Genomic DNA, 13320 nt, shown 5'->3' on the forward strand with positions numbered 1-13320 from the left:
CAAATAGGAAAAGGAGTACGTCGAGGTTGTATATTGTCACCCTGCTTATTAAACTTATATGCAGAGTACATCATGAGGAACACTGGGCTGGAAGAAGCACAAGCTGGAATCAAGATTGCTGGGAGAAATATCAATAACCTCAGATATGCAGATGACACCACCCTTATGGCAGAAAGTTAAGAGGAACTCAAAAGCCTCTTGATGAAAGTGAAAGAGGAGAGTGAAAAGGTTGGCTTGAAGCTCAACATTCAGAAAACGAAGATCATGGCATCTGGTCCCATCACTTCGTGGGAAATAGATGGGGAAACAGTGGAAATGGTGTCAGACTTTATTTTTTTGGGCTCCAAAATCACTGCAGATGCTGACTGCAGCCATGATATTAAAAGACGCTTACTCCTTGGAAGGAAAGTTATGACCAACCTAGATAGCATATTAAAAAGCAGAGGCTTTACTTTGCCAATTAAGGTCCGTCTAGTCAAGGCTATGGTTTTTCCCGTGGTCATGTATGGATGTGAGAGTTGGACTGTGAAGAAAGCTGAGCGCCGAAGAATTGATGCTTTTGAATTGTGGTGCTGGAGAAGACTCTTGAGAGTCCCTTGGACTGCAAGGAGATCCAACCAGTCCATTCTAAAGGAGATCAATCCTGGGTGTTCATTGGAAGGACTAGATGCTGAAGCTGAAACTCCAATACTTTGGCCACCTCATGCAACGAGTTGACTCACTGGAAAAGAGTCTGATGCTGGGAGGGATTGCGGGTGGGAGGAGACGGGGACGACAGAGAATGAGATGGCTGGATGGCATCATTGACTCATGGACATGAGTTTGAGTGAACTCCGGGAGTTGGTGATGGACAGGGAGGCCTGGTGTGCTGTGATTCATGGGGTCTCAAAGAGTCGGACACGACTGAGCGACTGAACTGAACTGGACTGAATAACTAAATATGTCGAGAATATTTACACATGCTTGTTGGATATTTGTAAATTTTGTGTTGTATCTGATTTGACTTATTGTCTTTATTGTTTCTCTTCTGTACCTTTTCTTTTCACTTTATTGATAATATTTTTAATACACAAATATTTTAAATTTTAAGGAAGTTCAATTTATTTATTTATTTATTGTCACTTATGTTTTTGTTCTCGTCTTTTCACAGCTATTTGTAAGGCCTCCTCAGACAGCCATTTTGCTTTTTTGCATTTCTTTTCCATGGGGATGGTCTTGGTCCCTGTCTCCTGTACAACGTCACGAACCTCCGTCCAGAGTTCATCAGGCACTCTAACTATCAGATCTAGTCCCTTAAATCTATTCCTCACTTCCACTGTATAATCATAAGGGATTTGATTTAGGTCATATCTGAATGGTCAAGTGGTTTTCCCTACTTTCTTCAATTTCAGTCTGAATTTGGCAATAAGGAGTTCATGATCTGAGCCACAGTCAGCTCCTGGTCTTGTCTTCGCTAACTGTATATAGCTTCTCCATCTTTGGCTGCAAAGAATATAATCAATCTGATTTCGGTGTTGACCATCTGGTGATGTACATGTGTAGAGACTTCTCTTGTGTTGTTGGAAGAGGGTGTTTGCTATGACCAGTGCATTCTCTTGACAAAACTCTATTAGCCTTTGCCCTGCTTCATTCCGTTTCCCAGGCCAAATTTGCCTGTTACTCCAGGTGTTTCTTGACTTCCTACTTTTGCATTCAAGTCCCCTATAATGAAAAGGACATCTCTTTTGGGTGTTAGTTCTAAAAGGGCTTGTAGGTCTTCATAGAACCGTTCAACTTTGGCTTCTTCAGTGTTACTGGTTGGGGCATAGGCCTGGATTACTGTAATATTGAATGGTTTGCCTTGGAAACGTACAAAAATCATTCTGTCGCTTTTAAGATTGCATCCAAGTACTGCATTTCGGACTCTTTTGTTGACCATGATGGCTACTCCATTTCTTCTAAGGGATTCCTGCCCATAGTAGTAGATATAATGGTCATCTGAGTTAAATTCACCCATTCCAGTCCATTTTAGTTCACAGATTCCTAGAATGTCTATGTTCACTCTTGCCATCTCCTGTTTGACCACTTCCAATTTGCCTTGATTCATGGACCCAACATTCCAGGTCCCTATGCAATATTGCTCTTTACAGCACCAGACCTTGCTTCTATCACCGGTCACATCCACAACTGGGTATTGGTTTTGCTTTTGCTCCGTCCCTTTATTCCTTCTAGAGTTATTTCTCCACTGAGCTCCAGTAGCATACTGGGCACCTACAACCTGGGGAATTCCTCATTCAGTATCCTATCATTTTGCCCTTTGATACTGTTCATGGCGTTCTCAAGGCAAGTATACTGAAGTGGTTTGCCATTCCCTTCTCCAGTGGACCACATTCAGCTGTGGTCCATGTGATCAGATTGACTAGCTTCCTGTGATTATGATTTCAGTGTGTCTGCCCTCTGATGCCCCCTCGCAATACCTACCATCTTATTTGGGTTTCTCTTACCTTGGGCATGGGATATCTCTTCACAGCTGCTCCAAGAAAGCGCAGCCGCTGCACCTTACCTTGGACGAGGGGTATCTCCTCAAGGCCGCCCCCCTGACCTTGAACGTGGAGTAGCTCCTCTCGGCCCTCCTGCGCCCACGTAGCCACCACCTATTGGGTAGCTCCTCTCGGCCACCGGCCCTGGCGTCAGGTGTGAGGTATCTCCTCTCGGCTGCACCTCTTTGCGTGGTTGGCCCTTACAAATAGCTGTGAAAAGAAGAGAAGCAGAAAGCAAAGGAGAAAAGGAAAGATGTAAGCATCTGAATGCAGAGTTCCAAAGAATAGCAAGGAGAGATAAGAAAGCCTTCCTCAGTGATCAATGCAAAGAAATAGAGGAAAACAACAGAATAGGAAAAACAAGAGATCTCTTCAAGAAAATTAGAGATTCCAAGGGAACATTTCATGCAAAGATGGGCTCGATAAAGGACAGAAATTTATGGACCTAACAGAAGCAGAAGATATTAAGAAGAGGTGGCAAGAATACACAGAAGAACTGTACAAAAAAGATCTTCACAACCAAGATAGTCACGATAACGTGATCACTGACCTCGAGCCAGACATCATGGAATGTGAAGTCAAGTGGGCCTTAGAAAGCATCACTACGAACAAAGCTAGTGGAGGTGATGGAATTCCAGTTGAGCTATTTCCAATCTTGAAAGATGATGCTGTGAAAGTGCTGCACTCAATATGCAAGCCAATTTGGAAAACTCAGCAGTGGCCACAGGACTGGAAAGATCAGTCTTCATTCCAATCCCAAAGAAAGGCAATGCCAAAGAATGCTCAAACTACCGCACAATTGCACTCATCTCACACGCTAGTAAAGTCATGCTCAAAATTCTCCAAGCCAGGCTTCAGCAATATGTGAACTGTGAACTCCCAGATGTTCAAGCAGGTTTTAGAAAAGGCAGAGGAACCAGAGATCAAATTGCCAACATCCGCTGGATCATGGAGAAAGCGAGAGAGTTCCAGAAAACCATCTACTTCTGCTTCATTGACTATGCCAAAGCCTTTGACTGTGTGGATCACAATAAACTGTGGAAAATTCTGAAAGAGATGGGAATCCCAGACCACCTGAGCTGCCTCTTGAGAAACCTGTATGCAGGTCAGGAAGCAACAGTCAGAACTGGACATGAAACAACAGACTGGTTCCAAATAGGAAAAGGAGTACGTCAAGGTTGTATATTGTCACCCTGCTTATTTAACTTCTATCCAGAGTACATCATGAGGAACGCTGGGCTGGAAGAAGCACAAGCTGGAATCAAGATTGCTGGGAGAAATATCAATAACCTCAGATATGCAGATGACACCACCCTTATGGCAGAAAGTGAAGAGGAACTAAAAAGCCTCTTGATGAAAGTGAAAGAGGAGAGTGAAAAGGTTGGCGTGAAGCTCAACATTCAGAAAACTAAGATCATGGCATCTGGTCCCATCACTTTATGGGAAATAGATGGAAAAACAGTGGAAACAGTGTCAGACTTTATTTTTTTGGGCTCCAAAATCACTGCAGATGCTGATTGCAGCCATGAAATGAAAAGACGCTTACTCCTTGGAAGGAAAGTTATGACCAAACTAGATAGTATATTAAAAAGCAGAGACATTACTTTGCCAACCTAGGTCCGTCTAGTCAAGGCAATGGTTTTTCCCGTGGTCATGTATGGATGTGAGAGTTGGACTGTGAAGAAAGCTGATCGCCGAAGAATTGATGCTTTTGAACTGTGGTGCTGGAGAAGACTCTTGAGAGTCCCTTGGACTGCAAGAAGATCCAACCAGTCCATTCTAAAGGAGATCAATGCTGAGTGTTCATTGGAAGGACTGATGCTAAAGCTGAAACTGCAATACTTTGGCCACCTCATGCGACGAGTTGATTCACTGGAAAAGACTCTGATGCTGGGAAAGGTTGGGGGTGGGAGGAGAAGGGGACGACAGAGAATGAGATGGCTGGATGGCATCACCGACTCTGTGGAGGTGAGTTTGAGTGAACTCCGGGATTTGAGATGGACAGGGAGGCCTGGCGTGCTGTGATTCATGGGGTTGCTGAGAGTCGGATACGACTGAGCGACTGAACTGAACTGAACTGAACTGATGTTTTTGTTTCCCTACCTAAGAATCTCCTGCCAAATTCAAGGCCAAGAAATTTAAGGCCTGTGTTTTTCTTGTAAGAGTTTTATAGTTTATGCTCTTTCATTCATGCCCTTGTTCACTTTCTGTGTTAACTGTTGTATATAATATGAGGTATGTTTTTTCCCGTGGTCATGTATGGATGTGAGAGTTGGACTGTGAAGAAAGCTGATCGCCGAAGAATTGATGCCTTTGAACTGTGGTGCTAGAGAAGACTCTTGAGAGTCCCTTGGACTACAAGGAGGTCTAACCAGTCCATCCTAAAGGAGATCAGTCCTGGATGTTCATTGGAAGGACTGATGCTAAAGCTGAAACTCCAATACTTTGGCTACCTCATGCGAAGAGTTGACTCACTGGAAAAGTCTCTGATACTAGGAGGGATTGGGGGTGGGAGGAGATGGGGACGACAGAGAATGAGATGGCTGGATGGCATCACTTACTCGATGGAGGTGAGTTTTAGTGAACTCTGGGAGTTGGTGATGGACAGGGAGGCCTGGTGTGCCGCAATTCATGCCGTCGCAAAGAGTCAGACACGACTGAGCTACTGAACTGAACTGAACTGAACCGAAGTGTCCAATCCCATAATTTTACTTGTGAACGCCCAGTTGTCCTGGCATCATTTATTTGAAGAAGAATCTGTTCTTTCTCCAGTGACTATTAAGAGAATCATAACCTCAGAAGCACCGTGATGACGGTGAGGTACATGTTGGGAGAAATCAGTGCCTGTATAGAGCACCGCTACCCAGTCAGAATGTGTTTTGAAGCTTCCACTAGTGAGAAGTAAGCTTGTTGTTATTGTTGTACAGTCACTAAGTCGTGTCCGAGTCTTTGCCACCACACGAACTGCAGCACGCCAGGCTCCCCTGTCCTTCACTGTCCCCTGGAGTTTTCTCACACTCATGTCCATTGAGTTGGTGATGCCATCCAACCATCTCATCCTCTGTCATCCCCTTCTCCTTCTGGCCTCCATCTTTCCCAGCATCAGGGTCTTTTCCAGTGAGTCAGTTCTTCATATCAGGTGGCCATAGCACTGGACTTCCAGCTTCAGCATCAGTCCTTCCAATGAATATTCAGGGTTGATTTCCTTCAGGATTGACTGGTTGGATCTTGCTGTCCGAAGGACTCTCAGGAGTCTTCCCCAGCACCACAATTTGAAAGGACACTTCTTTGGCACTTTTTCTTCTTTACGGTCCAGTTCTCAAATCCATACCTGATGATTGGAAAAACCATGGCTTTGACTATATGGACTTTTGTTGGCAAAGTGATGTCTCTGGTTTTGAATATGCTGCCCAGTTTTGTCATAACTTTCCTCCCACGGAGCAAGTTCATTTTAATTTCATGGGTGCAGTCACCATAAAGCAGTGATTTTGGAGCCCAAGAAAGTAAAATCTTTCACTGCTTCCACTTCAGCTCTTACTGCAAGTTATTATTATTTTTAACCTGTGTCCTTAAAGCCAAGTGGGTAGTTACCAAAATTAGTGAAAATATCATTCTTTTCATAAACAGATATTTTTAGAAAACATATCATCTAAAATTTCTTTTTAGATTCAGCAATAAATATAAACATCTGAGAACATTCTATATTTGAAAAGCCAATGGAAGCTGTTTTCTATCAATAGAATCAATTGTGTAAATATAAAATAAAGTTTATAATACAAATATTGTAAAGTACAAAATAAACAGTATAATTATAGTTTAGCAGCCATATGTTTAGGAACATAAGGATATATATGAAAATTTAAAAAAGAATTAAATATGGATTAATAAAAGATAAATCAATTGCTGTATAATTTCCCCTTGTGGATTTATGTATTTTATATCCACATAAAATTTTTTAAAAATGGTGTTGTTTATTTTTTAAGATTAAATAAGTAAAGTTGTTAATACAAATGGCCTAAGGCTTTAGGGAAATAATATACAAGCATTATACCACCTGAGACAGTGTTAACATGCAATTAGTTGAATTGCAGTCATCAAAGCAGTACTACAGTTATATTCTCTAGTTTTCACATCCCTAAGGTCATGATGGCATATATTTGTGATACAGTTTGGCGCCAGGATTTACTTTTCAGGCTTGATCTTATCTTTGGTATCTCTGAATTTTCTTAACAGGTTGGAAAATCATAAAATATGAAATAATTAATGAAAAATACTGGGCACTTTTACTACCCTTTTCAGGTGTGTTTCTATTAAGTACTAAGCAGCAGCATTGCTGGAGTTCATTAATCTTAGCAAAGAGTTCTTTGCTAAATGACTCATTCAAGTTCTTCTGTATTTAGGTGAGTTGACTCATGTCTCTTTTGTTTTACTTAAAAAGGAAAATACAAAGATCCAGTAATCTTTGTAGGAGACAAACACATGTGTAGAACAGAGTGTTCACAAAGAACCACTTTTTGGCTGAGAAGGTTTATGGGGTTGTATTCCAATTCTTTCTTTCAAATAATTTTTACCCTAGTTTTCTCAATGGGTATTCACCATAAAGTCGGAAGTGGAGAATTCTCCTTTTGGCAAAAGGAAGAATTATAACAAAGTGGGCCTTGTCTTCAAGATTATCCTGTAATTTTCTAGAAATAAAGTGACAGTAACAACCATATTTATAAATAATAGGAATATAACCTACAGTAATTGTGAGTGATAAATATGAAAGTTTGTCTGTATACAGAGGGGATGAAACAATGAGTCATGTCTATAAAAGTAGGTGGCAAAATAAAGCAAATATCATAAGAAAGAATAAAATGGGGAAATAAATTATAAAGAAATAGGCATGTACCATATAGCAGAGGTTGATAAACCCACCCTCACTAAAGAAGGATGTATTAAGCAGAAAGTGAAGAGGAACTCAAAAGCCTCTTGATGAAAGTGAAAGAGGACAGTGAAAAGGTTGGCTTGAAGTTCAACATTCAGAAAACAAAGATCATGGCATCTGGTCCCATCACTTCATGGGAAATAGATGGGGAGACAGTGGAAACAGTGTCAGACTTCATTTTTATGGGCTCCAAAATCACTGCAGATGCTGATTGCAGCCATGAAATTAAAAGACACTTACTCCTTGGAAGCAAAGTTATGACCAACCTAGGTAGTATATTAAAAAGCAGAGACATTACTTTGCCAATAAAGGTCCGTCTAGTCAAGGCTATGGCTTTTCCAGTGGTCATGTATGGATGTGAGAGTTGGACTGTGAAGAAAGCTGATCGCCAAAGAATTGATGCTTTTGAACTGTGGTGCTGGAGAAGACTCTTGAGAGTCCCTTGGACTGCAAGGAGATCCAACCAGTCCATTCTAAAGGAGGTCAATCCTGGGTGTTCATTGGAAGGACTGATGCTAAAGCTGAAACTGCAATACTTTGGCCACCTCATGTGAATAGTTGACTCACTGGAAAAGACTCTTATGCTGGGAAAGGTTGGGGGCGGGAGGAGAAGGGGACGACAGAGAATGAGATGGCTGGATGGCATCACCGACTCTGTGGACATGAGTTTGGGTGAAGTCCGGGAGTTGGTGATGGACAGGGAGGCCTGGCGTGCTGTGATTCATGGGGTCGCGGAGAGTTGGACACGACTGAGTGACTGAATTGAACTGAACTGAACTGAACTGTCATTATACAAATTAGCATATAAGTTAATTGTCTCATATCTCAGGAGATGAGGCAGGTAAGAAACTGTGGAACCTGATGACATGTTTTCCTCCAATACATGTAATTGGATTGTCATATCAGGTGTTTTCACAAAGCTCAGAGTCATGCAAAGACAATGTCATTGAAAGCAGCTGATAATAATGAATTTTATTATTTGAAATAAATCAGGATCTAATCTGTTTTATTTCTTTATTTCTGAAGATCATACACAATGAAAATTATTATTGACTGTATAATTGACATATAAGTGAACATTAGCATTTGAAATTAAGCAGAAGTATAGCATTTACAGAAACACTGTAAACAGAGACCCAGTGAGCTTCTCAACACCTTTTCTATTCTCTCACCTATTTCAAAGTTTAGTTTTTACTCTTCTGGATCAACATTAATATTTTGTCCACAGGAACCAAGCAAACCAGAGTGCTGAGGTCACTTTCATTCTCGTGGGCTTCTCAGAGTACCCTGAGCTCCAGCTGCCCCTGTTCCTGGTTTTCCTGACCATCTACACAGTCACTGTGCTGGGGAACCTGGGCATGATCCTGGTCATCAAGTGCAGCTCCAGGCTCCACACGCCCATGTACTTCTTTCTCAGCCACTTGTCCTTCGTTGATTTCTGTTACTCGACAATAGTTACTCCCAAGCTACTAGAAAACTTGGTTGTGGCAGACAGAACCATCTCCTTCACAGGGTGCCTCATGCAATTCTTCTTTGTCTGCATATTTGTGGTGACAGAGACATTCCTCTTGGCAGTGATGGCGTATGACCGGTTTGTGGCCGTTTGCACCCCTCTGCTCTACTCCGCTGTCATGTCCCAGAGGTTTAGTTTTGTGTTGGTGGTTGCTACATACTCTTGGGGTATAGCCTGTTCCCTATTATACACATTACTTTTTTTGACTTTATCCTTTTGTGGGACTAAGTTCATAAATAACTTTGTCTGTGAGCACGCTGCCATAGTTGCTGTTTCCTGCTCTGACTCCTATGTTAACCAGGAGATCATTTTAGCCTCTGCCACATTCAATGAAGTAAGCAGCCTGATGATTATTCTCACCTCCTATTTTTTCTTTTTTATCGCTGTCATGAAGATGCCTTCAACTGGGGGGCGCCACAAAGCCTTCTCCACCTGCGCCTCCCACCTGACCGCCATTACCATCTTCCACGGGAGCATCCTCTTCCTCTACTGTGTTCCTAACTCCAGAAGCTCATGGCTCATGCTCAAGGTGGGCTCTGTGTTTTACGCAGTGGTCATCCCCATGCTGAACCCACTGATCTACAGCCTCAGGAACAAAGATGTGAAGGCAGCTGTCAGAAAGTTAATCAATACCAAACTAATATGTCAATTAATGTAAAATAACTAAGATTTAGTGTGCCCTTTCAAGAGCATTGTGGATAGTTGTCCAAGTCTTCCAGAATTTATAGTACTCCCAAACTAATTTTTTTTTTCCAGAAAAGGAAACAGTACACACTTTTTATGTGAGGCCCTAGTTAATACAACATTCAACAATTTTAGTAAACTTCAGAGAATTACCTATAAAATAACAAACGTTGGTGGGAATGCAAACTAGTATAGCCACTATGGAGAACAGTGTGGAGATTTCTTAAAAAACTGGAAATAGAACTGCCATATGACCCAGCAATCCCACTGCTGGGCATACACACCAAGGAAACCGGAATTGAAAGAGACACATGTACCCCAATGTTCATTGCAGCACTGTTTATAATAGTCAGGACATGGAAGCAACCTAGATGTCCATTGGCAGATGAATGGATAAGAAAGCAGTGGTACATATACATAATGGAATCTTACTTAGCTATTAAAAATGTATTTGAATCAGTTCTAATGAGGTGGATGAAACTGGAGCCTATTATACAGATGGAAGTAAGTCAGAAAGAAAAACACCAATACAGTATGTTAATGCATATATATGGAATTTAGAAAGATGATAACGATGACCCAATATGTGAAACAGCAAAAGAGACACAGATATATAGAACAGTCTTTTGGACTCTGGGAGAAGGCAAGGGTGGATGATTTTAGAGAATAGCATTGAAGCATGTATATTATCACATATGAAACAGATCGCCATTTCAGGTTCTATGAATGGGACAGGGTGCTCAGGGCTGGTGCACTGGGATGACCCTGAGGGATGGGATGGGTGAGGGAGGAGGGAGGGGGTTCAGGATGGGGAACACATGTACACCCTGGGCAGATTCATGTCAATGTATGGAAAAACTAATACAATATTGTAAAGTAATTAGCTTCCAATTGAAAAAACGTTAGGTAAAATTGGCCCAATAAAATTTTTATAAACCCTTCAAAAAATAAAATGCTGTTGTTTTGTAGTGAATACTGAAATTCTAGGGCTGCGGGTTGGGAGGGAGGCTGGGGAGGGAGGGGTACATGTATACTTATTGTTGGTTCAGTTTGTTGTCCAGCAGAAACTAACACAACGTTGTAAACCAATTATAGTGTAATAAAAGAAATTTCTAGGAGAGGAAAAAAAATGGAAAATAAGTGTTGGCAAGGATGTGAAGAGATTAGAACCCTCATACATAAGAAAATAAAATAACAAACAACATATAATTAAAGCCTGGACCATTTAAATTAAGTCTCTAGATGGTTTGTCATATAAAGATTTCTGAGTAAACTCATATTATCATTTGGCTGCCAAGGTACAGTCATTGAACAATGGATTTATAGAGTCATCCTGAAAATTTATAGCTCAAAGTTAAAGCTAATTTATAGCTAAATTTATAGAAATTTTATGAGAGAGTTGCATCAACAGAAATATAATAAACTAAGAGTTGTTCAACACTAAGACACTAAATTTAAATACATATTTATTTAATCCCACATAAGAAACATCAGTACATTATAAGTTCAAAGAAGTCATATATTTGTTCCCACAAAGTCCTGAATATGATCTGGTCAAATTCTACTTGTGAATATAAAATTCATTTGCTTTTTGTACATAAAACATCAAAAATAAAATTAAGAACTGCACACTTCAGAAGGTCCAACTAAATCTAAAGTAGGCTTTCATGTCAATCTTTAATTGTGTATAATAGAGCAATTGGTATATAATGATGAAATAACAGAGAACTTCATTTGTAAGTAACATTATTGGTGGACTGAATACTGCTGCTGCTGCTGCTAAGTCACTTCAGTTGCCCTGCTAATATCTGCTAGAGTATCTTGGTTAACCTGATTTAATTTTGCCGAACTAGCAAACTTACCTGCAGTTTATAGAATGAACCATGTTTGACATATGTTATACATCCTTATATCTAAGATACTAATCTTAAAAAATGGATGATAGATTTTAGAGAAAATATAATTTTTAAACTGTAATTAGGTTTCTGTCTTTTAAGAGAAACCCGAACAAATTATAAAGAAAAAAGAAAAAAGTCTAGAATAGAATGTTTTTGTTTTTTTCTTTGGAAAATACTTTGAATGGGCGTTTATTTACACAAATTTAAAGCAGAAATTCTCCATAAATTTTGACAGTACAATTTTACTCTGTATGTAAAGATTTTAGGATTGGAAGTCTGTTAATATAAATGGTTTTATTGTCTGTTCTACAAAGTCCTAATAATGAGGTCTTTATTTATTTCCAGAAATGAATTATACTCTGTTAACTTTAACTTCTTCTTGGTAGTCTGCATAGGTGCAGCTTTTTGTTTTGTTTCTAAAGTGTTGGGGCAATACTTTTAATGAAATTATTCACAAGATAAAGAAAGAATGTATAGAATAGTCTCTTAATGGAGAAAATGTTACAAGTTCAATGTAAACCTCATCGTGTTAGTTGCTCAGTCTTCTCTGACTCTTTGAGACCTCAAGGACTGTAGACCACAACTTGCTCTGTCCATGGAATTCTCCAGGGAAGAATATTGGAGTGGGTAGCAGTTCCCTTCTCCAGGGTATCACCCCTACCCAGGGATCAAAACCTGTTCTCTTGCACTGCAGGCTGATTCTTTACTGTCTGAACCTCCAGGAAAGCCCATAAATCTCATTCAGTTCAGTTCAGTTCATTTCAGTCGCTCAGTCGTGTCTGACTCTTTGTGACCCCATGAACTGCAGCACGCCAGGTCACCCTGTCCATCACCAACTCCCAGAGTCCACGCAAACCCATGTCCATCGAGTCGGCAATACCATCCAAACATCAAATACTCTGTCATCCCCTTCTCGTCCTGCCCTCAATCTATCCCAGCATCAGGGTCTTTTCAAATGAGTCAGCTCTTCACATCAGGTGGTCAAACTATTATAGTTTTGCCTTCAACATCAGTCCTTCCAATGAACTCCCAGGACTGATCTCCTTTAGGATGGACTGGTTGGATCTCCTTGCAGCCCAAGGGACTCTCAAGAGTCTTCTACAACACCACAGTTCAAAAGCATCAATTCTTCGGTGCTCAGCTTTCTTTATAGTCCAGCTCTCGCATCCATACATGACCACTGGGAAAACCATAGCCTCGAATAGACGGACCTTTGTTGGCAAAGTAATGTCTCTGCTTTTTAATATGCTGTGTAGGTTGGTCATAACTTTCCTTCCAAGGAGTAAGCGTCTTTTAATTTCATGCCTGCAATCACCATCTGCAGTGATTTTGGAACCCAGAAAAATAAAGTCAGCCACTTTTTCCACTGTTTCCCCGTCTATTTCCTATGAAGTGATGGGACCAGATGCCATGATCTTTGTTTTCTGAATGTTGAGCTTCAAGCCAACCTTTTCACTCTCCTCTTTCACTTTCAGCAAGAGGCTTTTGAGTTCCTCTTCACTTTCTGCCATAAGGGTGGTGTCATCCGCATATCTGAAGTTATTGATATTTCTCCCAACAATCTTGATTCCAGCTTGTGCTTCTTCCAGCCCAACGTTTTTCATGATGTACTCTGCATATAAGTTAAATTAGCAGGGTGACAATATACAGCTTTGTGTACTCCTTTTCCTATTTGGAACCAGTCTGTTGTTCCATGTCCAGTTCTAACTGTTGCTTCCTGACCTGCATACACTTTTCTCAAGAGGCAGGTGAAGTGGTCTGGTATTCCCATCTCCTTCA

At 40.6% G+C, this 13320-nt stretch overlaps 1 protein-coding gene across 4 annotated transcripts; it reads left to right on the top strand.

Moving 5' to 3' along the window:
* The first annotated feature begins 3181 nt into the window (after positions 1 to 3181).
* LOC148775717 (olfactory receptor 5D3-like) lies at positions 3182 to 9617 on the top strand. Of its 4 annotated transcripts, none has more exons than XM_088843556.1 (2): positions 3182 to 3189; positions 8675 to 9617. In XM_088843556.1, exons 1-2 carry the CDS (start codon positions 3182 to 3184, stop codon positions 9615 to 9617), a joined length of 951 nt encoding a protein of 316 aa, XP_088699682.1. The 4 variants fall into 4 exon arrangements, with proteins under 4 accessions (XP_088699682.1, XP_088699681.1, XP_088699683.1 ...); XM_088843555.1 differs by lacking the exon at positions 3182 to 3189 and adding an exon at positions 4605 to 4612; XM_088843557.1 differs by lacking the exon at positions 3182 to 3189 and adding an exon at positions 6481 to 6488.
* Positions 9618 to 13320: the final 3703 nt, after the last annotated feature.

The sequence above is a fragment of the Moschus berezovskii genome, chromosome 14, assembly GCF_049115385.1.
Source record: "Moschus berezovskii isolate FMDL1 chromosome 14, NW_MosBer_1.0, whole genome shotgun sequence".
In the NCBI taxonomy this organism is placed as follows: domain Eukaryota; kingdom Metazoa; phylum Chordata; class Mammalia; order Artiodactyla; family Moschidae; genus Moschus; species Moschus berezovskii.